The sequence below is a fragment of the Mastigoproctus giganteus genome, chromosome 6 (genome assembly GCF_048544385.1).
Source record: "Mastigoproctus giganteus isolate SK-2022 chromosome 6, ASM4854438v1, whole genome shotgun sequence".
Classification (NCBI taxonomy): domain Eukaryota; kingdom Metazoa; phylum Arthropoda; class Arachnida; order Uropygi; family Thelyphonidae; genus Mastigoproctus; species Mastigoproctus giganteus.
The window spans coordinates 46,812,861-46,840,598 of record NC_143580.1 but is presented as its reverse complement, the minus strand read 5'-3'; the positions used below and the strand labels follow the sequence as shown (position 1 = coordinate 46,840,598).

The 27,738-nt window shown below is 35.9% G+C and overlaps 1 protein-coding gene across 1 annotated transcript in view; it reads right to left on the bottom strand.

Annotated features, from left to right (window-relative positions):
• Positions 1 to 27,738, bottom strand: part of LOC150084222 (mannose-P-dolichol utilization defect 1 protein homolog) — a 353,408-nt gene that overhangs the window by 301,013 nt on the left and 24,657 nt on the right. Inside the window, exon 3 of the mRNA XM_090375110.1 lies at positions 24,934 to 25,066. Coding sequence (XP_090231236.1) covers positions 24,934 to 25,066 — 133 coding nt within the window. The remainder of the gene's footprint in view (positions 1 to 24,933; positions 25,067 to 27,738) is intronic.

Below are 27,738 nucleotides of genomic sequence, written 5' to 3'. Positions count from 1 at the left end.
TCATGATGGCATTCTAAGCTCAAGAAAATTATCTTAAAGAAAATGTTTTCCCTTCGAAATTGATAAGAATAATAATGAAGAATTGAGGGATTAAAAGGAGATATTATGTATAAATGTCTATTCGTTCCTATCACGACTTATGCTTGTGGTGCATGGGAATAAAGAGTTAAGAAGGTAATTGTCAGTAGGCACCTTGTTTCTGTTCAGAGATTTGCCCTGGATAACTCCAGCCTACAGAACTGAATACGCAACAGGAATAAGTAATTCAATAGAAATATGTGAAATTCAGGCGTGTTCGTATGCATATTCAGTATGGCAAGCAAGATTAAGGAAGTGAAAAAGATTTACTGAGGAAAAAGTCAGATATGGTAGAACGGACAGTCGCCGTCAGATTAATACCAAATGATACGACTGTAAATAGGGCAAGAGGATGGATTGATTTTGGTTTATATGGAGTTATGGTGGTGACAGGTCACAACTTCCCTTGTCAAGAGAAGATTAAAGTCAAGATTCTTGGTAGAGAATCTCATCCTCGTTGTGTTTGTGGAGCTCAGGACACCGAGTACATTGTCTTTGAGTGTAATAATTATAATGATTTGGGCAAGAGTTATGAGAACTCCAGAGGCGTCTTATTATTATTATTAGCTATATGATGCGAGGAAGCCTGAGGCTTATGCTGCACCAGCCAAAAAAAAAAAAAATTTGAGTACCCTGAGTGAGAGAATCACCAAAAAAGAGAAGAATGATGATATCCAGCTTAGGCCTCCTGGGTATGCCAAGCCCATACTCACCAGACGTGAGCCCCTGGTCTTAAGTGAGTTAAGTTTTCTAACTGAGAATAAAATTGTTTTAATAGTTTTATGAAGTTTATAAATAAGATTTTTAAGAAGAGGTATCCTTTATTAAATAAGTGATTTTATATTACACAGGATTTTACTGTATATAGATTGTGTAAATAGTGTATATGGCTTTATTCATCGTTGAATCAAGTCCATTCCTAGCATTATTGGCTATGGACCGGCAACCCATCCCAGTTCACTAATTTTAACTGTTATTAGAGGTGACTCGGGCTAAGTTAAGAAGATTATAAATTAAACGAAGGGAATAAGTACGGATGAGCAAATGCTAAGGTAGCATTGTATTTTTAATTAGTATTATCCATATAGTGAAACGAAGCCACAGGCTTTTGCTGGGCCAATGGGAAAAAAATGTAAATAAGAAAATACAAATTATGCACTTCCCTCCTCAAGTAGATAACTATCCAATTGACCTTTGACGTTCTTCAAACTTTAGCCTCAACCATCCACGAAGGCAACTTTTTCCAGCAACCAATAACTCGTGACTAAAAGAAAACTTCCTACAATCTAGTATAAATTTATGGACCTTAGTTCTAGAATTCTTTATATCAGTGAAAATTCCGCCTTCATCCATTTTAATATCACTCAGGTCTCCTCTAAGGTGTCTGGTTGCCAAACTCTATAGCCCACATAATCGAAATCCTTCTTTAGACTCTTTCAAAGAAGCTCAATGTCTTTTTTCAGATGAATACTTTTGAAACACTGTGTCCAAGTATGAGGTCTCCACACTTGGACACAGTACAGTGTTCCAAATGCACTGTAGTACAAGCGGAGATGACGAAAAAAAAAAAAAAAGAAAAGCTAAATGAACATTGATTGCTCTAAACATGATCGGGGGAGGAAAAAAATGCGTAAATCAAATACGTTAAAACCAACGGAGTCATATCTGAAGGTCATTTCAGAATAATTTCAAAACGTACCAAGATATGTCCCTCTACGGCTACATATACTGAGTAGCTAGTTTATTAAATACACCCAATAGTTGAATACCTCCTCCTTTAGCCCTCAGAAATATTTCAAATCGTCGGGGTATGAACTCCGCGAGGTGCGAAAGCATTCCACTGGGATATTGGTCAATCAATATTCGAATTTCGCCCCATCTCCCAACATCATCGCACTTCCACCTAGTTCCACACGGGTGTCACCTATGTTGCACAAAAGGTACCCGGTTCATGCTACTGTTATCATATAATGACATTGCCTTCAGCACAGATCAACTGGAACCAGGATTCGTCAGACGAGTCGAACTTTTTCCACACCTCAAATATGCAGTGTCGGTATTGCTCTGCCGATTGTAACACAGTTGCTTGTTAGCTGACAAAAGAGGTGATGTTAACTAGTGAGATCATCAACTACTATACTCTATCTGTGACAACAGTGTCATACGATCGATTATATCCCATCTGTTAAACTACATGATTCTTTTCACTTTCCGTTGGTCTCTCACATCAACAAGCTGTTTCAAGCCACGGGACTGCCGTTGGCTGGATGTTTCCTGGTTGTTTGACTATCCTTGACACACTCCAGACACTACTGTCCATGAATACCCCCAACAGAGCAGCAGTGTCCGTGACACATATTTGCAATAAAATGTCTGCATTCATCACACGGCGCTCAAAGTCACGCCATTGGCACGTTCTCTTGCGTATTCTCCCACCACACTATTCTTCGGAATCTGGCTATCTGCTTTGTTAGCCTAGTACGGAAACGTGATGGTCCATTCCGTGGACAATTGGTGCCTAATACTGCCCACTCAGTGCACATTACATTCATCTAACAAAGTTACCTCTTTGGCATTCTTCATGCTATAGGCTCAACTGCTAAAAAATGTGCTTTGTGTGTAGTGGGGAGAACTTCGAACCGCCTGTTTCTAACCAAATTACATAAATCAATTTTTGTTTATATTCTTGGATTGCTTTATAGAATCACAGGAGTTTACAAGAAAATTGTTATATTTTGTATATCACGTAGAAAACGCATAGCGGGTGTTCTGTGGAGTTCTTATTCTGTGTAGCCATTTTGTATGGCAAAACTTCAATAAGAAACAAATGGAATATTAGGAAATAACTGATGTCTGATAAATGCAAAAACAAACGGAAAATATAAAAGTGAGACCGTTTTGTGAAAAAAGCTAAAGAAACAGTGCTTCCCTTTCCCCAACATCGCCCACAAAACATCTACCTTCTGAATACTAACAAGCCACAGCTTATTAACCCCCCCCCCTCAATGTTTTTCCATTCTGCTTTATGCTGAATCCAAAGCGGGTGGTGCTAGTCACTCTTTAAGATGGCCACGTGGCCAAACTAATCGCGAATGCATCAGTCTGATCAACTGTGGAGTGTATAAAAAAAAAAAAGGAAAAAGAAAAAAAATAATAATAAAAAGAGACCAAACTGTCACCACCACCTGCTTTTCCAGAATTAGCTGTGTGTTTCCCCCTGCAGACCGCATAGCCTCCCGCTGTATATGCCACGTGCAGGGATCGTCCAGATACGGCAATGCATCTACGCAACACAGGTGTTTCTATGGTAACCGCTACAGCAATTACGTGAAAGGCTTGATCCAGGGACGAAGAAGCCGAGTACGATATCCGGCATCACAGCGGGTTAAAGAAACTACAGCCGTAGGTGCGGCAAGTCAGCTACGGCCAACAGGTGTGGGTTGGTGGGGCAACGGGTTATCAACAGTTACCATATCGTTATCGGTGTTTTATCGGTTACAGAAAGGCATCTGCAATTCTACGTCTTGTTTTCGTTGTAAGTGATGACGCCAACTCCTCCCAAATGTGTTTTTATGTAGCTATTCAAAAAAATAAATAAATAAATCACAACAGCTGACCTCAAATCGTAGTTAGTTATCTTCCATTAGTTTTCATCAAGAGCACGAGAAGAGTTTTAGCCTGAGGCCAAATTGTTTCTGTTACGATACCGACAAAGTTATGAAATAATTACACCTCCAAGAATTGATTTAACTGAGTTTGTTTTCATTAGATTGAATAAAAAAAAAAAAAGGCCAAGCAAAATTTCACGAATGTATGGATTTTTGCCTATTAAATCAGGATATTTTATGTTTCGTAAGTCCCACAAACGTTCATGTCCTAAGCAGGATTCGAACAAGCATCCTATCGAATGCACTGTGCTGTCTTTACCAACTGTACTGTCAGGGCAGTTAGAAAGGCAGTAATGATCGCCGTCCTATCCACACCGTTTGGAAAAGGTCTGGGTTCGAATCCCGTCAATGACACAAGGAACTTCTATGGGACTTTCTCATACCATGGCTGAGCTAGTCAGTCTCAGGCGAGTAATAGTAAAGGTTTTTCTCTCCGGGAATTCCGGGTTTTTCTGTCCTGAAAAACAGGCAACATGACCAAAGTGCGCACACACAATTTACAAACATAATACACGTGGGTGGATAAATTTGTTCTGTCAGTAACCTAATATGAAAATTTAACTAATATTAAACATGAATAACTAATGGGAAATATTTATTTTTTAATTACCTGTGCTGCCCTAGGAACATGTTAATATCTTCGTTATTACTGGTTCATTCTTGCAATAAAAGTAGTGTACTTCGCTTATACAAGAAAACACAAATTAAATTTGTTTTATAAGATAGCTACAGAAAATTTTATTTTGGACGTTATCCAAAAGGGTAGTTTTGTTCATATATAAAAGAAAATAGACGGATAAGAAATATTTCATATCCTGGTACAAGCACTTTCACAAAAGGATTATGTTACAAAGGGCAATCCTTTAGAGTTTTGTGTCTGAATGAATGGATGGAAAGGCGCCTCCATAGCCAGGTGGGAAGGAGCAGCAGTGCGTAACACATGTTTCTTGATTAGACCGGGGTTCGAGCCCGTCACCACCAAATACGGAGGATGCGGAAAGGTCAGGAAATGACCACCGCATATCCCGGAGCAATATGGCCTTAGTTGCTAATGCTCCTAAAAACCAAATAACAACAACAATGGATGAAAGAGATAGTATACTCCATAATAGAAGAATGACAAGATATTGCTCAGTCACATTTTGGATGCTGCAACATTCGTAAAGACAAGCATATTAAACTAAAGCAAGCTACAAAAGCAATTAACGGTTGAGCTGTTTTATGTAATATAAAGCCGATGATGGCCTATTTGAGAACTTAAATTTTGAGCCATGTTATGCCAAATCTTGTAAACAAAAACATACTTCCACATGCGTGTTGCCTTATTCTTATTTTGTAGCATTCTAAACCTCATTTGTTAAATTTTGAACAGCCAATTAGAATCAGCTCTAGGTTGATAATTTATTTTATTTCTTTTTACTCGGAATGACTTCAGAAATCCTACACATTCCTCATGACTCATCCCCATATAATTGCCTGCTCCATACAGGTTCACAGCATTACTGTGAAATTAAAGTTTTACAGTAATGCTTTGAATCTCTCTCTCTCTCTCTCTCTCTCTCTCTCTCTCTCTCTCTCTCTCTCTCTCTCTCTCTCTCTCTCTCTCTCTCTCTCTCTCTCAGGAGTTATTCGAGGAGTAAGGGTGCCTAAGGTCTCTTCCTAGGCAGAAAGAAAATTTATCCTGCAGCTACACCTTTTTTAAATTTAAATTGTGTGTAGAGTGAAAAAGGCAAAGGATGTATCAGCATTTAGTTTACTTAATCCACTTAAATATGGTTTCTGCACATGTATCTAGTTTTCAAGGGCTGCAATTTGCAGAACTGAAATCTTTCTTGGTAAGAGTGTCCTTGACTAATCTGGCTGCTCTTCTCTGCACCTATTTCAAGAGATCCACATCATTTATAGAAGGAGGCTTTCAGATCTGTATGCACTACTCGAGATGTGACTTAACCATTGCCTAATACAACTGGATAATCATTTCCTTGTACCTGCTGGCAAAATTCCTGTATATCATTGACAGAATCCCATGAGCTGTTCTAGCACAATATCTTACACTTATCAATATTAAACGTCAATTGCCACTTCTCAGCCCATCTGTATAATTTGTCCAAGTCATGTTTATCTTGATACCTGGATAAATGTCTTTAACCATTCTACCAATTTTTGTATCAGCAAATTTATACATTAAGCTCGAGTTCTATATGCCTTCATCAGTATAGTAAATAAGTTAAAAAAATAGTAAGGGGGTTCCAACACTGAATGCTGAGGAACGCTGCTAATAATGTTAGTCCATGAAGATCAGTGTCCATTTATAACCACCCTCTGTCTTCTGCGACTGAGCCATCCCTTTATCCACAGCAGTAACCTGTCTCTAATGTGCATATCCCATTTTATAAATCAAACTTCCGTGTGAAACAGTATTAGAAGCTTTACTGAAATCAAAATATATGATGCCAAAATTATTTTTTGCACCCAATTCCTTTGTTATTGTTGTTATTTTGGTTTTTTTTTAGGAGCATTAGCAAACTAAGGCCATATTGCTTCGGGGATATGCAGTGGTCGCTCCCTGACCTTTCCTCATCCTCTGTATTTGGTGGTCACAGGCTCGAACCCCAGTCTAATCAAGAAGTGTGTGCTACGCACTGCTGCTCCTGCCCACCTGGCTAAGGAGGCGCCTCCCAATTCCTTTGTTACTGTGTCATAGTAGCTAATCCAAGTGCTCAGACAAGATCTCCTGTCAATAAATTCATGCTGTGATTGCTGTATAACTGTGTTCTATCAAAATGATTCTTCAATCCTTCTTTTACCACTGATTATATTATATTTTCTGGAACAGAAGTCAAGCTTATGGGTAATAACTCAAATACTTGTAATTGAGTAACTATCATTTAGTTAATTACCCACTTTGCCTTTTGGTCATCCTTTGTGAATAGGAGAGATATTTGCACATCTTGAATCTGTAGGAACCCCCTCTTTATCTAAGGATGCTGTAATAATTAAAAAAAAAGGTTTGCTTACCTCTTTTGATGCTTCTTTTAATACAACTGGATAGATTTCATTAGCCCCTCAGGTGCCTTATTTACTTTTAGCTTCAACAATTTCTCTACCACTTTCTTCCCAATTATTACAAAATCATTTAGCTTGCAGTTATAACTTGGTATATTTCTATTATTAACATTCCTAAAAATTTCTTCATGCTGGGGCAGGCCATCCTGAGGGTGCCCAAAAACCTGAAACTTACATATACACATGAAGAAAATTTTAAAGGGGACACCAAATTGCAATTTGCACCCTGGCACCACATTCCTTAGGAACTCCCCTGTCTTCACGCATGAATGTAGATGCAGAATATTTATTCATTTTACCAGCTACCTGAACAGGAATGTCAATAATTATGCAATTTATATCTAGTGGGCCAATGTGGTTCATCACTTTTCTTCTGCTGTTAACATAAACAAAGATGTCTTTGCTACCTTTTCTTTGCATTCTTAGCCAAAGACTTTGTATAATCTCACTTGGCTTGCCTAACTCCCCCAGTTGCTTGATTGCAGACCAGTTTGTACTTACTGTACAAACTTTTAAAGGGGGCACCAAATTGCAATTTGTACCCTGGCACCACATTCCCTAGGAACTCCCCTGTCTTCATGCATGAATGTAGATGCAGAATATTTATTCATTTTACCAGCTACCTGAACAGAAATACAGACCAGTTTGTACTTACTGTACAAACTAGGCTACAACCACCTACAATGACCTCCATCAAGACTACATAAATAAGACAGCTTCCAAATGCACGGCATACGAGCAGGAGGCTCTTCTCAGAGACCAAAAGATTCATGCTCACTATCCAAGACCATGTAATTAACACCAGGGACTACAGTAAATACATCAACAGACTGAAAATGATATTTTCCAGAAAGCATTCATCTTCATTTATATGTTTGAGAATGTGAACAGTGAATTCCTCTCATTGTGGTTTGTTGTGAAGCTTAATTTCCTGGATGATTTGCACTTTGTAAGCATAAAGTTTTAATCTCTTGTAAACCACCCTGTGCAATGTTGCTCGCAGTATTTGCAGCTGCAGGCTTACCACCCAGCAGATAGCATTTGTAGTACTTTGGATAAACACTCCCTGAATTTCTGAAACTTTATCCGGATACACTAGGTGTAACTGCTCCTTTCTGGTGCAGTGCACTGCCAATTTCTTGAAACCGCACTGATTGTTCTGTAAGTGGATCTTTCTGGAATTCCCATCAAAAATGTCTCTTTACAGTCACTGCAGATTTTGTATCCCCACAACTACAACACACACAATGCTTTCACCTGCAATTTAATCATTTTAATTCTTTACTGTTGCAATGCTTGCTGGGATCAAGGCTGCCAATTATATGAGAAAAACCCATTGAGTTGTTTTGATAAACCCTATTACAATAAAATTTTAATCAAACTTCATAATCAGGTGAATAATTTATAGACACCCTGTATATAGGTATAATTCTGGCAGCCAAGGCAAAATATGGATTTCTAATTTGAATCCTGGAAAAGTGCACTTTTCCAGGATTCAAATTAGAAATTATATCCAGGAAAAGATGTAAATGTCTATTTAATTTTGCAATGATTGAAGTATAAGAAATTTATAAAATATTAGCATTGCATGGCAAATGATGCAAGAAAGAAAGCTTCAGCATCAGTCAAAAAAAACCCCCCAAAATCTCCCATTTCACCCATTGATTCCCTTCAACAGTTTGTCTACTTATTCCATGAATTTATTCACGCTATCAACCTCCACAACAACAGATGGAAGCTTGTTCCAGAAACCAACCACTTTCCAGCTAAAGGCAAACTTCTGTACATTCACTATGCAATTGCCATTCCTCAATTTGAATTTGTGCCCTATCATGTGTGGTCTGAGCAAGAAGAAGAATCCCACCAGCTTGCTCAATCCATTCAAAGTCTTAAATACCTCAAATCAGATCACCTCGAAGGTCCTACTCTCCAGACATTGCAATTTGCAGAACTTAACCTTTCTTGGGAAGAGCACCCCTTTGTTCCACTCACCAATCTTGTTGCCCTTCTCTGTACTCATTACAGCAGCTCCAAATATTTCCTAAAATGAGGCCTTCAGACATGTATGCACTACTCAAGATGTGGCCTGACCATTGCCTTACACAATGGGATAATCACCTCCATATTCCTGCTAGAAAATTTCTGTATATCATTGACAAAACCCCATGAGCTCTCCTGGCAGCCTGTCTGCATTGATCAGAAAACTTCATATCTGACTGCACAATTAACCCCAGGCCTCTTTCATTGCTTATCTGTAGGGTGTAAAGAATTTCAATTATGCTAGTCATACTGGAATTTGACTTAGAGAAAGGGGACACAGGGTTACTAATTATAAGCATGAGCCAGAAAAGTGTTTCTTTTCTAGAAATTCTAAAACTGTTTACTTAAATTACACAAAATGACCATTCTTTATGCACAGCCACAAAGCCATTGTACTAAACTGTAGTGTTATAGTTTAGCACATTGGCTTTTTTCTAAGCAAAAATGTTCCTGTGTACTTGTACATTTTAACTCGGAGGTTACTTAAAGTGCAGGCCAGGTCTGACCTTCAACAAGATTTTACCCAGTGCTTGAAACAATTTTGAAAATTACTTCTAGTAAAATTAGAAATCACAGAGGCAAAATATGGAACTATAGCTTCAAGGTCATTTCTAGAAGTTTAAATAGTTGTTGTTTTTTAGTGCATCAGAAACTTTCACCATATTGTACTACTGTGTATTATTTTCTGTACAAGCATGTGCGTTCACAAGGCAATTTGCATGTTGCATAGGCTGAAAAACTCAGAATAATGTTTAAATAGTAAAAGGAACATTTTTGCGTGGTTAATACTAACAATGCTTTTTATTCTGAATGCTTTTTATTCTGATTTTGACTAACTCAGTATAACTTATTAGAAATTTTCTTATTAAGCTTAAATGCTGCACTTTAGTTAAGTTATTTTGCAAGGAAGATACTAACCATCTTCACTGGTCATACAGAGCAAAACAGTACACTGTTAAACTAAATCTTTCCTTGCCCAGCCTGTGGAGTCTCAGAAAATCCTCTCTGCAGCCTTTCAATATTAACAGATTAAGTGCCACTGTTTTAACTCATAAGTATGACTTGTCGAATGCAATCCACCTCTATTGTATATTGCAATAAAGATATTATTATTTTTAAATCTTATTGTTAAAAACAGTTTGTCCTAATAACAACTTGTTAGGATAAGCATCTTACATAAATCTTATAGTTATCCTAATTGTCATGCATTTTTGGAAGTGAACATTAAATTTTTTTGGAATGCATTGCTTGTTACACCATTATATCAATGGAATAATCATTCCTCATTTAAGAACTATCCCTTTATGAACTATTTTTCAAGAGTGCATGATGTTTGTAAATTGGGACATTACTCAATGACTCTATTCTTATGTATGATTAGTTTTAAACTACTCTGACTCATGGTTGTACTGGAGTATAAACAGAACTAAATTCAGTTACATGATTAGTGGGTGCCTCCATAGCCAGGTGGGCAGGAGCAGCAGTGCGTAGCACACGCTTCTTGATTAGATCGGGGCTTGAGCCCGTGACCACCAAATACGGAGGATGCAGAAAGGTCAGGGAATGACCACAGCATATCCCGAGCAATATGGCCTTAGTTGCTAATGCTCCTAAAAACCAAATAACAACAACAACAACATGATTAGTGTTATAAAAACTATAAGGCAAAATAGAATTTAGAAAAAATATTAATTTCCTATTGTGTGTGTGTGTATGTATATATATATATATATATATATATATATTATGTGAGGTAAAAGTTAGGCAAAAGTGATAAAAATAAATAAATATGGCTATGTAGCTATCATTAGAGGCAGCAAATGCACATCCTCCACATGATGCCTAATTATATCTGATAATTAAAATAAATATGATATTTAAAATAAAAACATCAGCCAGTAGTACGGCAATAATGCAGAGCGAAACGAAACGCAAAATAATATAAAATAAACAAACAGGGAAAGGAAAATAGAGATAATAGAACAAAAAGGTAGTCGATAATCCCCTATAAAATTTTAGTCAATTAAGTCATTAAACCCAATTAATAAAAAATGTAAATTTAAAATAATGCCAATTATAAATAATTTAGCGGTACCCCCCTCAAAGGTACCAGTTCCAAAAAACGTGAAATATCACCAAAAAAGGGTTAAAGAAACTACCAAAAAACTAAAATATCAAAATGATATGGGGCATGATGGTCAGTCTATCATTTTGATATTTTAGTTTTTTGGTAGTTTCTTTAACCCTTTTTTGGTGATATTTCACGTTTTTTGGAACTGGTACCTTCGAGGGGGGGTACCGCTAAATTATTTATAATTGGCATTATTTTAAATTTACATTTTTTATTAATTGGGTTTAATGACTTAATTGACTAAAATTTTATAGGGGATTATCGACTACCTTTTTGTTCTATTATCTCTATTTTCCCTTCCCTGTTTGTTTATTTTATATTATTTGCGTTTCGTTTCGCTCTGCATTATTGCCGTACTACTGGCTGATGTTTTTATTTTAAATATCATATTTATTTTAATTATCAGATATATATATATATATATTCTGTTCTCTGTTATTGTCAGTAAATTTTTTTTACCCTTGAGAATGACTAAGGTGGCATTTCCCAGGGATCAGTACTTGGGCTGCTTGTGTTTCTGATTTACATAAATGACTGATAAAGGGACACAGCACAATATCAAAATTTGCAGATGATGTGAGACTGAAATGGTCAATGACCAGTGTCAGGCAGAACTGCTTCATGATGACTTGGATAAACTCAAGGGTTGCTCAGATAGATGAAAAAGTATGTTTTAGTGCTGCAGAATGCCTCGTTTACACTTGGAAAATAATAACCTCAAAATAACTTATACACTGGGACCCACGGCTGAATTAAAAATGGTAGAGGAAGAAAGTTTTTTGGGAGTTATGACGCAGGCAGACAAGAAATTCTCTGTACAGTGCAGATAGGCAACAAGAATAGCTGATGATGTCCTGTCAATGATTTATCAAACAACTATTCGTGAAAATAAGCGGTTGTAATTCCACAGTATAAGGCAACTGGAAAACTGCAGGTGACATACTTCTTGTGTCTCCAGATATGGAAGTCAAATTAATAAAACGCTGAGGATCTCAAGGAGGTCCAAAGGTGGACAATGTAACCAATGAGACTGGCTAACTCTTCAAAGCCCCCATCAAAGGTTTGGGGTAGAGAGCTTGGCAAAGTGGGTACCTTAGAGGGGATCTAAATTTGCAGATGATGTGAGACTGAAATGGTCAATGACCAGTGTCAGTCTCACAAAATTTCCTATTGTGTGTGTGTATGTATAAGGCAACTTTACAAGCCTCTAAGAGGGAATAGTATCTTAGCAGTCACAAATGACGCAAGGAAAGAAGCTTATTATATATCTGCCAAAAATAACCACCCTCACATCACTTTTCCATCCTATCTAATAATTTGTCTAATTCTTCCTTAAATTTATTCAAACTACCCACTTCTACATCATCAGATGGAAGTTTGTTCTGACAATCGATCACTACCTGGCTGAAAGCAAATTTTTGAACATCTATCCTACAACCATACTTTTTTAATTTAAATTTTTTTTTCTGAGAAAGAAGGATGCAATCAGTATTTAGTTCACACAATCCATTTAAAGCCTTAAAACTTCAATCAAGTCTCCTCACAGATGCTAAGTTTCCAAGTACTGCAATTTTCAGAATTGAAGCCTTTTGTGTCTTTGACTAACCTTGTTGCTCTTCACTACACCCATTTCAACAGATCCACATCGTTCTTAAAATGAGACATTTAGGGAATACTCACCTTAGCATTAGCAAAGGCATATGATGCAAGAAAGCAAGGTTATATAGCATCAGCCAAAAAAAAAAAAAAAACACCCTCTTTTCACCCATCCACTCGCTCCAAATGTTTGTCAAGTTCTGCCTTGAATCTATTTAAGCTATCAACTTCAACAACAACAGATGGAAGTTTGTTCCAGCAATCAACCACTCGCTGGCTAAAGGCAAACTTCCGTACATCTATTCTACAGCTGTCTTTCCTCAATTTGAATTTATGCCCTCTCGGGTGATTATTCTGAGCAAGAGGAAGAATCCCATCAGCATTGAGCATGCTCAAACCATTCAAGGCTTTATACACCTCAATCAGATCACCTCGCAGGTGCCTAGTTTCCAGACACTGTAATTTGCAAAACTTAAGCCTTTCTTTGTAAGAGCAACCCTTTGTTCCATTCACTAATCTTGTTGCCCTTCTCTGTACTCGTTCAAGCAGCTCTACATCCTTCTTAAAATGAGGCCTCCAGACCAGTATACAGTACTCAAGACGTGGTCTGACCATTGCCTTATACAAGGGGATAATCACCTCCTTGTCTCTGCTGGCAAAATTCCTGTGTGTATCATTGAAAAGACAACATGAGCTACTCCTGCAGATCATCTGCACTGCTCAGAAAACTTCATATCTGCCCCCAGTTCCTTTTCATTCTCTACCACTGTCAGTGTGGTATCACAGAGTTGATACTTTACTCTGGGATTACTGCTTCCCATATGTAGTACTTTAAATTTTTCAATGTTAAACTTCATTTGCCACCTTTCAGCCCATCTACTCAACTTTTCTAGATCCTGTTGCAGCAGTGTACTGTCATTAGTGTCATTAACAAGCCTGCCAACCTTCATATCATCTGTAAACTTAGACATTAAGCCTGATATACCATCATCAATATCATTTATAAATACAGAAAACAACAATGGACCCAACACTGAACCCTGAGGGACTCCACTAATAACATTAGTCCACGAAGAGCAGTGTCCATTGATTACCACTCGCTGTCTTCTCCCACTCAACCATCCCTTTATCCATAGCAGCAATTTGCCTCCAATGCCACACTGCTCCAATTTGTGCAACAGTCGTTCATGTGCAAGAGTATCAAAGGCTTTTCTAAGATCCAAATATATGATATCAAAATTATTCTTTGCATCCAGTTCCTTTGTGACTACATCATAGTATCCAATCAAATTAGTCAGACAAGACTTCCCCTTAACAAACCCATACTGTGTCCGAGCTATAACTGAAGTCTTGTCTAGATGATCCTGCAATGCTTCTTTAACCAGTGCCTCCATTAATTTCCCTGGGACAGAAGTTAAACTAACAGGTCTTTAATTACCTGTGTCTCCCTTGGATCCTCCTTTGTGGATTGGGGTCACATTTGCACATCTCCAGTCCATGGGTACCTCCCCTGAGTCCAGGGAAGCTCTCATAATTATGGCTAAGGGTTTGCTTACTTCTTTGCTGCCTCCTTTAATATAACTGGATAGATTCCATCTACCCCGGGTGCCTTTCTTGTGTTTATCTTCAACAATTTCTCCTCCACTTTACTCTCAGTTATTACAAGATTATCTAGCCTACTGCCAGAGTTGAATACATCTCTGGCATTCCCCTCCCTGAATAACTCCTCATGTGTGAATGTTGATGCAAAATATTCATTTAGTTTGTTAGCTACCTGAGCAGGATCATCAACAGTTGAACCATCGATATCAAGTGGACCAATCTGATTCATCCCCTTCCTTCTAGAGTCGATATCAAGTGGACCAATCTGATTCATCCCCTTCCTTCTAGAGTTTACATAAGTAAAGAACTCTTTGCTGTTTTTATTTGCGTCCTTTGCCAAAGATTTCTCGTAATCTGCCTTTGCCTGCCTAACCTCCTTTGTAACTTGGTTACAGACCAGCTTATATCTATCATAGGCTTCTGTGTCATATGTTAATTTATAAATATCCCATGCATTTTTCTTCTCCGTCACATGTCTAATTAGTTCATCTGACATCCATTTAGGCCTAAACCTTGAACAATATTTCTTTGTTGGTATGAAAAGCCTAGTAGGTTCCAAGATTAATTCTTTGAATGCTTTCCATTTTAAATTTGCTGTTGGTAATATCATCAGTTGGTTCCGCTGTATAGAATTTAAATACTGTCTCAGACCACCGTAGTCACCTATATGAAAGCAAAAACCCTTCCCTTTACCCTTGATGGTAGTTACCTCTTTGAGTATCACTGCCATCTAGTGGTTCCTTTACCTGCAGATTCTTGATTCATGAAGAATCATTACTGATAATCAGATCAAGAGTATTACTCCCTCTAGTTGCCTCCCGAACATGCTGCTGTTGAAAACAATCATCCAATAAATCCACAAAAGCCTTGTTAGTGTGTGAGTGACCATCTCACAAATTCCAGTCAATATCCAGGAAATTAAAATTCCCCATTATAAGACACTAATTTACTGGCCCACTCTATTTCTCTGCACAATTGCTCATTATACTCCTTAGATTCACTAGGCCTATAACACACACCTACTCTCATTTTTCCTTTCCCAGTGCTTATGTCACACCAAACAGACTCAACATTGCATTGTCCACCAACATCAATTGGATGCACTTCCTTAGATTTTATGTGTTTCTTAACTAATAGAATAACCCCTCTTCCCTTCCTGTCCTGTCTATCCTTTCTGTACATTGTACTCCCCAAATTCCAGTTCTGCACTGCTTATGTCTGTGTGACACCATGTCTCTGATATCCCAACAATATCTGTTTTTGATGTCTTGACTAGCACTTCAAGCTCATAAAATTTATTAACTAAACTCCTAGCATTGGTGTACATGCAAGTATACATGCACCTGTTTCTACTCTTAGTTACACTAAAACAGCCCATGTATTTACTTGTTCCACTATGACTCCCAGCAGTCCTGGAAATTCTCACTGCCTTGCTTTCCAGGCTGCTGCTCAATTGCATTTCAATAGAAGTAGTACAAGAATCACTTTTACCTCTGCCAGTGGCTACTGTTAATCTATTAGTCCATGTATCCCCCCAAGCTAGCAGTTTTCCGACCCACCTAACTCTGCCTCGATAGCATCAGCAAAAATTCTTGCACCCTTTCTATTTAAGTGTATCCCATCCCTGTAGAAGCAGTCTCTCCTGTTAACAAGCACAGACCAGGCTGAGAAAAATTCTACCCCTTGAGCCTTGCACAATCTCTACAGGGCCAAATTGATCGACAAGGCTCTCATCATATACTCCCTCCTATCGTGTCTGGGCAGAATTGCAGACGCTTTCAAATTCAACCCTAACTCATGGCTTTTTTTCAGCATTGTCTTGTACCTTTGTCTCCAATGGCAAAATTCCTGTACATCATTGACAGAACTCCATGAACTGTCATAGCAGCCTGTCTCTGCACTTCTCAGAAAACTTCACTACACTGTTCAATTATCCCCATGTCTTGTTTGTTCTCCACCACTCTGTGGTGCCATCCAATTGAGATATTATTCTGGGATTATTGCTGCCTATACGCAGTACTTTTCATTTATCAATGGTAAACTTTGATTGCCACTTCTCAGCACATCTTTCCAATTTTCCTAGGTCTTGTTGCAGTATTATGTCGTGATTCCTCTCATTAACCATTCTGTTGACCTTTGTACTATCTGCAAACTTAGATAATAAGCTTGATATGTCTTCATCAGTACTGTTAATAAATATTGAAAACAGTAAAGGGTCCAATACTGAACCATGAAGGATTCCACTAACATTAGTACAAAAAGAGTAGTGTCCATTTATAACCACTCTCTGTCTTCTATCTTTCAGCCATTACTTTATCTACAGGAGTAACTTGCCCCTAATGCAATGCTGCACCAATTTGTACAGCAGTTTTTCATGCAGAACAGTATCAACAGCTTTACTAGTCTAAATATATAAGACACCAAAATTATTTTTTGCATCCTGTTCCTTTGTTACCATGTGCCATAACAGCTAATCAGATTGGTCAGACAAGATTAGCATGTTCCCCTTAACATGTTCACTGTCACCTATATTTGAGAGGCCTGTTCAATGTGCTGTAATTTCCAGAATGTTGAGAAATAACAACATTCCGAAAATTAATAAATAATGGTTGAAAAGTAAAAGTCTAGAATTCTTAGCTAAAAGTAAACACTTACTTTTGGGATGAGTGCTGTAAATCAGAACAAAACTCAATTTTATCGTTTATTCTATGTATATAAAGTAACACGAACACAAGCAAAAAACAAATAAAAATGTGTACCAAGCCACAAACAAAAACAAATCATTAATGCTAATAGCCTAGAGTTTGATTAATATGCTGACAGAATCAAGAAGTTAATTTTATGTGCCTTTACTTTTACACTAGTCATATACTATCTGCTTAACAATGACTACCTGCATGCATTAAAGGCACAGAACTTGGGTTACCAATGAATGCTTATATGCATCAACACAGCAAAGGCGTTAACAAATCCATGCTGTCATTTTGTATAATTGCATTATGTCAAGGTGATCCTGCAAACTTCTTTAAACACTAATTCCATTATATCCCCAGGAACAAAAGTCAAGCTCATAAGTGTGCAATTACTTTGCTTTTTGATTTCCCTTTGTGAATAGGAGAGACGTGTACATCTCAAAACTATAACGACCTTCTCTCAATTCAAGGATGTTCTCATCATTAATGCCAAAAGATTTGCTTACCTCTGTTTTGTTACTTTTAATATATTTGGACAGATTCCAGTGCCTTATTTACTTTTAGCTTCAATGATTTCTCCTCTACTTTCTTCTCAGTTATCACAAAATAATTTAGCTCCCACTTATAACTTAGCACATTTCTGGTATTCCAATCCCTAAAAACTACTTCATGCAAGAATGTAGATGCCAAATATTTATTCAGTTTTTCAGCAACCTGAATAGGATTATCAACTGCTTATGCCGTTCATAACTAGTTGGCCAATGTAGTTCATTCTTTTGCTTCTTGTGTTAACAGAAGCAAAGATTCTTTGCTTCTGTTATTGCATTATTAGCCAAAGATATCTCATATTCTGCCTCAGCTTGTCAATCACCCCTTAGTCACTTCATTGCAGCCTAGTTTATACTTATACACTTTCTGTAGGTTTCTATGTCCCTGATAGCGATAGTCTGGATTTTAATGTGGATTTTAAAAAAGTACTTGGACATTTTATTGCTAATTTGAACTACATTTTTAATGAAAATTTTAAAAGTTATTTGCAATTTGCTCTATCAAATCAGAATTTTTTTTTACAAAAAAAAAAAAAAAAGGAAATACTGGTGGAAGCACTTCTGGTTTATTTTGCATTTTACAGTTTTTACAATAGGTTATTTTCATATAAAAATACTAATAAGAGTAAGTAAAACCAGAACTATCAAAGGCTACATCCTCCTGACAAACATATGCATATATGTGGTGTTGGACAAGATTTTGCAGCTAAGGTGAACGCTAAGTTTTTATTTATATTTAGCCATTTTATTGACTTAATTGTTATATTAAATTATTTTCTATAAGTAGCTTCATAGTCCTAGTCAAGCTCCTTGGTTGATTTTGAATTTAGATAGCAATTTTGAAAGTTAATACTTAGTGTCTGTAGATTTTACCATTCGTAACTTGCTGCCATTGTTATACGATATGGGGTAGCAGAAGCCCAAGAGAAACGTACCAACTGTGTGGTATTACACTCAGGGAGGTAGAGAATGAAAAAGACCTGGGGGTAATTGTGCAGTCAGATATGAAGTTCTCTGAGCAGTGCAGATGGGCTGCCACAGCAGGTCATGGAGTTTTGTCAATGATGCATAGGAATTTTGCTAGCAGAGACAAGGAGGCAATTATCCTCTTGTATAAGGCAATGGTCAGGCCACACCTTGAGTACAGATCTGGAGGCCTCATTTTAGGAAGGATGTAGAGTTGCTAGAATGAGTACAGAGATCAGCAACAAGATTGGTGAGAGCAACAAAGGGGTGTCTTACCAAGAAAGGCTTAAGTTCTGCAAGTTGCATCATCTGGAGACTAGGCACCTCCGATCTGATCGAGATGTATAAGGCCTTGAATGGTTTGAGCTGGCTCAATGCTGATGGTACACTTCAGATTGCTCAGATTAAGAACCTGACGGGGCATAGATTCAAATTGAACTAAGACAGCTGTAGAATAGATGTGTGGAAGTTTGCCTTAGCCAGCAAGTTTAAACAAATTTAAGGCTGAACTAGACAAACATTTGGAGTGACCGGATAAGTGAAATGGGACGGATTTTTTTTTAGGCTGATGTTATATAAGATTCCTTTCTTGTATCATATGCCTCAACTAATACTAATGCTAATATATAGCTGCAAATTGGATTTCTTATACACCAGACTTTCAGATTAAACTTCTGCCTTTTTGACTTACTCAAGTAGCCAGTTTTAGTAATAGTTCCTCTTTTTAGCATCTAGCAATAGCCCAGCCATCATATTCACATTCTATCTCCCTTGATATCTTTATTCCATTTCTTTTATATCTTGATGGAATCCTTCCCCCTGATCTTCACTTAAACTACCTAAATTTTCTGGGAAATAGTTAAGATGAGAACACACAAAGTGCACCTTGACACTAATATTGCAGCCTAGTTCTCTGAGCTTCTCCATCATGTCTCTTATGATCACCTCTGGTTGTTTAATGTTTCCCAAAAAACTGCATATCACATTTTAAAGGCAGTCCAAGCATCTCTTTAAGTTCAGTTCTTGTATTCTTCAAATACAGAGTCTAGTAACAATTTGCAAATTTGACATCAAAACAAAAATTCCAGCTTTGATTTTTTTCATATAGAAGCAATAGCAACTTAGTACAAACATACTTGAAACAATTTCCTTCTTTATTCAGAGCATGAATGAAGTGCTTCATTAAACTGAGCTTTATATGCAGAAGAGGTTACAGTAGAGTATTTTGTTTCAATCTACTAGGGACTCATCTTTAATACATAGTTTTTCCCATTATGAAGGAGAACCCCTTTGATGCTTGCTTTCACAATTCAATAAATAGCCTCCATTCTGTCGGTTAGTAAATAATTTCAAAAAAGTTCATAACTGCAGGAATGTTATTGCAATATATCATCGAGCTTTCTTCAAAAAAGGGAACCACAAATTCTTTTTCACAATGCCTATACCATGAAAAGGCTGCTCTGGGACCAGCAGATTCTTGGATTTTAGTGATGACCCCAAAAGCTTTGCACACTTCTGGGTAGATTTAAATCTCTCACGAGATTGTCAAGTTCACTTTACATAAACCAGACACGGTAAACTCTGTGAAAAAAATTATAAAAAAAAAACATTTCTGTTAAATTTATTTCATGAATAATCAATATTTTCTTGTGATTACGATTGTTATTAATATGTAAACGCCCTGGTGATGTTATTAAAATTTTTATTAACTATTTATTCACAAAGTTCATGAGATATATTAAATCCTGGTGTTTCATTAAATTTTTAATAGAAAAAAATATAAATGAGAAAGAGAAATTCCCGGCTCTAGACACGTTCCAAGTAAAAAATCCTGTTCTCTATAGTTAGGGAAGGATGCTACGTGGTTGTTTTCTATTAAGGTTGTTATTATTATATTAATACCACTCTTATACCACGTTAAATTGTAAACATTAACAGTTGTTTATTTCACTTAATTAAAAATCTTTGGAAACACTTGGCATCATGCCATCTTCTAGGAAGATACAATACAAATGTCGACCTTTGCATTACATTCAAAAATGATCATGTCTATTGCAGTTCCCAAAGAAGACATTATCCATGCAATTGCCAATCTAGAAAATTATTTACCAGAAGGGTTTGAACCAATTTTAGAATCGTTTATCAATATGTATATAGGATGTCTCAGAAACCAGAGCTGCACTAACATTTCCCTCTAATATTTGATGTGTATACCAACAAACATTAAGTGAAAGCGAAAGAACAAACAATTTTGCTGAAGCTTGGCATCACAAACTACAGTTAGCCTTTGGTAGTAGTATTGCTCACCCTACTTTGTGGATTTTTATAGATAAGTTAAGAAAATTCAAAAAACTTACAATATAGATTTCGAAAGAATTATTGCTGGCCATGAACGTCCACAGAAACAAACATGCTATGAAGAAGCCGACTGCAGAATTTTAAATAAGGTCAATAACTATAATCGACATTGAAGATATTCTATACTATGAAGATATTCTATACTATGAAGATATTCTATAAAATATTATAGAATATCTTCATGGTATATCGTACAACTACAATATGGATTAAAATAGTAAAGTATTTGTAGTTTTATAGTTTATTTTCCAGGATTATTAAAAAAATTCAAAGATGTATACTTAACTATGCAATAAATTCTCTTCTAATAAACATGTATGTTCTTAATAAATAATATATTGCACCAAGGTATTTGACTTATCATACATACTTTTACATAATTTTCTTTTCAAAAATTATTTTGAAAAGAAAATTATGTACCTGTTTTAATTTATAATAACCCTAAATGAAAACACATACAGGTAACCCTCATATAACACAGTAGTTTGGTTCCTACAAAATCTCATGTAATGTGAAACCGTGTTATATGGGACTAAGAACCAGTACAAAAAGGGGATTACGTTCCAAAAGCTAACAAAAATATGCCATTTTTTTTATAACTATCGGAAACTTAATTTTTATAGTAGTAATAACTTAATATTTTAACTTTATTTTTATAATAGCAGTAACTTAAATAGTAAAAACTAAACAAATGTCTTACCATACAAACTGTGATACTTATATATGAGATAATGTATGTTCATTTAATTTTCTTCCTCTTCATCACTGCTAAGCACAATCTCTTCTGCAGCATCTAGATTTCATGTACCTTCTGCTCTTTTTAAAAGTCACAAACTGCACTCTTCGAAGTCACAATTATTTTTTATGGTCCCAAACAAGCACTAGTTCAACAGCACAGAACCTAACCCAGGGATCTCCCAACAAAATACAGCTTTAAATGATATGTGAAAATCAGAAGAATATTTTCCAGTTAGCAAAATAAAAATAAATTTACGCTTACATACATAGCTTAATTAATACGTACTGTAATATGTACATACTAACTAATTGATATTTCTGTTCACTAACTTTTTTTTTTGGTTGTAAAATTTAAAACTTTAAAACAGTAAAAATGATAAGCAATTAATAACAAAGAACAGGGCATGCACAAGTTGCAACAAACACAATATGCACAAGTTAAATACGGAATAATGAGTTTCTGAAAATTTATTTATATGGAATTATAAACACATTTCACCATAATAATGTGAAAACCTACAGAATTCCAGCTATCACTACTACAGAAAATGAAAGAAGATCGAGTTTACAACCCATTTATAATTGATTACACAAACAGAAAAGACTAATAAACCAGAAACTGCAAATTGTTTTTATTGTTTTATGGTAGTGACCTCCAAAAATATGTTTTAGAAAAATATCATGAAGGCGTTAACAACTAGCGAGTCAACAGCAGGGATTCACAAAAAGCAATGGAAACTTTGAAATATTACATCTAACATAATAACAGGGTTTTCCCAGCACAAAAGCTCAAAAATACCGTGTTATGGAAGATTTCCAGCAATTCTCAAGCCATGTTAGAGCGAAACCTTGTTGTAGAAGTACCATATTGTGTGAGGATTGCCACAATTTATCAATCGTGTTAGAGCGAAACCATGTAGAAGTACTGTGTTATACAGGGGTTGAGTGTACATAATTTTCTTTTTAAAATAATTTTTGGTGCTGGGTTTACCATCGCCGAGTTGTCGTGTACCAATGTAAACAGCTATGGCCCAGATATTGGATTCAGGAGATATGATGGGCTATGTTCAAGAACAACTGGTGTAGGTGATACCAGTAGTTCAGGTCTGTGGGGTGCCAGCTTTACAGCTAAAGAAATGTTGTTGGGGTACACAATGTTCTGCATGTTCTTCACATTATAACCTGCTACATTTATGGAATAAAAGTAGCAGTCATTAATATGATTCCAAGCCCTTTTTTTCCACACCATGGGAATGGTAAATGTCGTGGCTTTCTTTTCATCCCATTTCCACAATCGCAAGCCCTCCACACATTTTTGGCCCACTTTATGGGAGGGGGGGTGCCAACATTTACCTTAATCACCTAATTTAATTCCAAAACATGCAACATATATTTTTCACAAATGATGTTATATCCTGCCTATGCTTTCCCACAATATAGTTACCATAAATATAACAAAATATATCTAGATTCTTCACACAACCATGAGTAGCCAGTGCCAAAGACACAGAACAGGAAAATCACATTAGAAGCAAATAACCAGTTATCAAGAATGCACCAGAAAAGAAATGAATGTGGAATAAACACTTTGCAGATTTAGTTGGTATAAAATCAGGTTTATTTAGCTACCTGACTTGCAGGTCTCATTATGTCTACAAATGTCTGAGCAAGTCTATACCTGTAGCTCACAAACTCCATATATGCACACTGACTAAACATGAAATGTATCTAAGGAAACACAATCTTCCTGTTCATAAAAATGTTGTATGTGATAGGTTGAAATGGTTTTGATTTTTATAATTAGAACTAAAAGTACACTCAGAAAAACTATGGATTTTGAAAACAACAAAATTTATGTAGACCAGTGTGATTTATAATCATCCCATGCATTTTTCTTCTCTGTCACTATCTCATCTGTTCATCTGATATTCATTTAGGTCTAAACCTTAATAATATATCCTAGTTGGTATAAAAAAATTAGTAGCTTTTATTACTTCTCCAAATGCTCCCCATTTAGAATTTGTAGTAATGCTATCAGCTGAAGGAAATTGCTTTCATAAAAGGCAGCTATGAGAGCCTTAGAGAATTTTTAAATTCTGAAAAGAATTTAAAAACTCTTAAGACTCATTTATTGCATGAAGGGTCACTAACGATAATCAGATCAAGAATACTGCTTTCTCTTGTTGCCTCTCTAACGTGCTGCAGCTGAAAGCAATCATCCAATAAATCTGGAAAATTTCTGTTATTGTGTGAGTTACCAATCCACAAGTTTCAGTCAATACCTGTAAAGTTGAAATCTCCCATTATAAGACATTCTGATTTCCTGCCACTCTATTGTTCTGTATATTTGTTTGTTATACACATTGTCATCATTTTCCCTACAACATACTCTTATTCTCATTTTTGTATTCCCAGTGCTTATGTCGCACCAAAGTGACTCAACATTACATCGGCCACCCACATCAGGCAAGTCACTGTGTTAGATTCTATGTTTCTTAATCAGGAGCATAACTCCAACCCCCATTCCCATTCTGTCTATCTTTTTCTGTACACATTGTACTCACCATATTCAAAATTTACATCCTTTTACCTTCCCCATGTTTCTAATATCTCTGCAATGTTGGCATTTAATAATTCACCAGTAGTTCAAATTCATCATATTTGCCTACTATACTCCTCGTATTGTTGTTTAAAAGCAAATATACATGCACTGTTTTAGCTCTTAGTAACCCGAACACAACCCATGTATTAAGTTAAAATGAAATTTTCTAGGCATTAAATGATGCTACAACCAGGGAACATAATTCAAACTAAAGGTAAAGAATTTTGGACTAAATTGTAGGCAGTTCACCTTTTGCCAGCATGCCATTAACTACTGGAATAAGTCGCTTCCATGGATGGTTGAAGCTGACAGTTTGAGGAAATCCTGAGGTCAGATACTTATGAGAAGTGGGGAAACATATAGGGTAGGGTTTTATTTTCTTTTTTTTTTTTGGTGATGTTGCAGGTGCCTTTAGTTTCCTTGTATGGTATGGCCAGTATTAATACTAAGACAATTATGGTGCATTAATGAAAATAATACTTTCTTATTCTAATTTTTGAATGACTGAATAAAATTACATAACTTTCCATACATACTGAAGGTTGATTTTGATATCACCATCATAAGTTAAATTACTTTTAAAAATCTTAAAGTAAAACAAATGCAAATACCCAGAAGGACTAGATAATAACCTGCCTTGTGGCACAGTGGTGGTGATATTGGTATATTATTTCCCGGAGTCTTAAAACGGCTACCGACTGTTGACCAATCAGTGAAATAAATTAAAAACATGTAACAGACTTCTTATTTGCTAAATGTTTAAAATTATCAAGCACAAGAAATGGATATAATGAGCTAAGTCAAACGCAATGGCATCATAAAATTTGTATCAATAATAAATTCCTACCTGAAAGGAAACTTTTTTGCAAAACTATAAGCAGCAGTACAACTTACAGCCAGCAGTTCTAATAACACACCAGTAAAACTTAGTCCTTCTGAACTTTCAGCTTGTAAAATTTTTACAATCTGTGGAACTTTAACTGTAAAAAGAGAATAAAAAAATCAATTGTATATTTGCATTCAAACTCTGTTTATATACTAACTTAACCAAAAATGAATTATTGCACATGCAGAAAATACTTGATTTTGAAGTTCTGGTATATTGCAGATACCTTTAAACATGATCTAAAAGAGAGCACGATTAAATCCCCATTCCTGTATATAGGAGTTCTCAAATGGAAAGTGGATAAAGACAAAAGCAAACAACATTTATTTACTTAAGTGTAATCTTCATAGTTATTACAGCACATGTTCCAGTGTTTTGTTCATGAGACACTCTTTATATAGAATAATGATGGCTAATACTAAAAGAATACATTGGTCACCTGCTTCACTTCATTCCAATACATCTATTATCCTTTCATTGCCTTCTTAAGAGGTCCAAAGATTTAAAAAGTCAGGGAAGGAGTTTTAATTCCTCCCACAAACTACTGGCTTATGTTTCCTCATGTAGAAATGGTATGAATGTTAGGAAGGGGAGTATTATCAGGTAAGAGAACAACCTTCCCGGTTAAAAGACCCAGTTGGCTAGTCTTTATTACCAGCATTAGTTGTGCTAATATGTTGCCATATCTTTAAAAAACATTAGCATAAAAAAAATTTGCCTCGATATTGTACAGTCTTTTGATTTTTCTATAGGATTTTGTATCATGACATTTCAATGATAGAAATTCAAGAAAATTTTGATAATTTTAATAATGTACCATTGAAAAATTCACTTTCTGGCAGCGAACTAAGATCAGTAAGTTTCATTATTGCCACCATTATAACTATAGCAGGAAGAAAATAAACAATGTGCAGTCAAGATCACTCACCACACCTTCTCTTCCACAGCATTAGTATGGAGCAGGAAGCCAAGTAAAGTAACCTTGAGCTCTCTGTTGGTTTTCTCTGTACTTTAGTCATACAGCTCATCAGGTGTCATACACCTGATGAGCTGTATGACTAGTTATAATGAGTGCTATATGTCAGTAAGTGACTTACTGTTTATGAAAGAGTTTAACCATAGATTTAATGAAGCATATTTTTCCAGCTGTTCTCACACTGGGCATTTTCAAACTCCCTTTGCTCTCACCTGTCCTAAAGTAATATCAAAGTCACATGCAAGCACAGTATGACCAGCCAAATAAGAGTTAACACCAAAAGAGAGAAGTTATAATATAGCTAAAGCTATATGGCTTCAGAGAAATTATAAGATATTTGCAGGACTTATTCTTTCCTTTCATCTGCTTTTGCGGCCAACAGGATTTAAATTACATTGATAAATGCAAAAGTTTCAATTCTCACAGTAGAACTCACTTGCCTTTGTAATAAGTTTTCCTAATAATGCACTACTTTCAATAGATGAGCTGACAAAAGTTTAATAGACTTTTTTGTTCAAATGATTGCTATGAGAGTGTGTTGTTTCAGGACTAACTAGACTCTCTTCAGATAGCAGGTGGTCTCTAGTGATAACACTCAGATAAAGGAGATAGCTTTAGCTATATCATAACTTTGAAAGCTCCAGTTTCGTATAATGCAAACACACATTGAACAACTTCTTTAGGACTGTTTTATCTGCACGTTGCCACTACAGACCACCTACTATCTCATGAGGGACCAGTTGGTCCTGAAATAGGCTATCATAGTAGTCTTACCTCTTAAACAAATGGCCAATTAGCCTTTTGGTGAAGCACTCCATTTGAAAGCAGTCCAGTGCTAGGGAAATTTATTATTATTATTATTATTAGCCATAATATGGTGCAAGCAAGCCTGAGGCTTTTGCTGCACCAGCCAAAAAAAATATATATTTCTGAGTTACCCTGAGAGAGAGAGAAAGAACGAACAAGAGAAAGAAGTAGAAGAGTAAGAGGTAGTAGAATCAACAAGGAAAGAGAAGAATGATGATATCCAGCTCAGGACCCCGGGTGTGCCAAGCCCATACTCACCAGATGTGAGCCCCTGGGGGTTAAAAAGTCAAGTCTGTTCCATTATGAGAAATAATATTGTAATGTCTATACAGTTTAAACTTTTTCGGAGACCAGAATGATTTAAAGAACAAAACAGTATGGTAAACATCTTATAAAGATAGAAATGTCACTTTTTTTTTCATGGATTTTTAATGACAAATGTGATCTTTGATACAAGTGCTCGACTGCTTTCTTAATATTTCTGTATTTTAAAATATTGATTTTTTTTTTTTTTTTTTTTTCAAAGTTAAATATACCAGATTTTATAGATTTACAGATTGTAAAGTGCTGGATTTTACAGAGTTTACTGTAATTGCAAAGATGGTGGAAGATAATCAGGTTCTTGTATACAATTTCTGTACAAAAACCATAAAAAATTACTTCAGAAACTACTGCAGTAAAAGTTTAACTATGGCTAGGAAGGTATAAAAAATTTCAGATTTTTAATGTTTAATAATTAATGCAGAAACATTATTTTCAAGGATCATCTGTCAGGTTACTTGCTGCTACCAATGGGTTAATATTTGTATTTGATGGTCCAAACCCAACAATTTTTATTTGCAAAACCATTTAAACCAATCTGGGCTTCACTGAAGCCCGGATTGAGTTAAATCACCATGAACATAAAATTACATGTTAAAGGTAATTCAACATTACTGTAGTTTTAAAAAAATTAAATAAATAATATGTACTTTAATATAAAT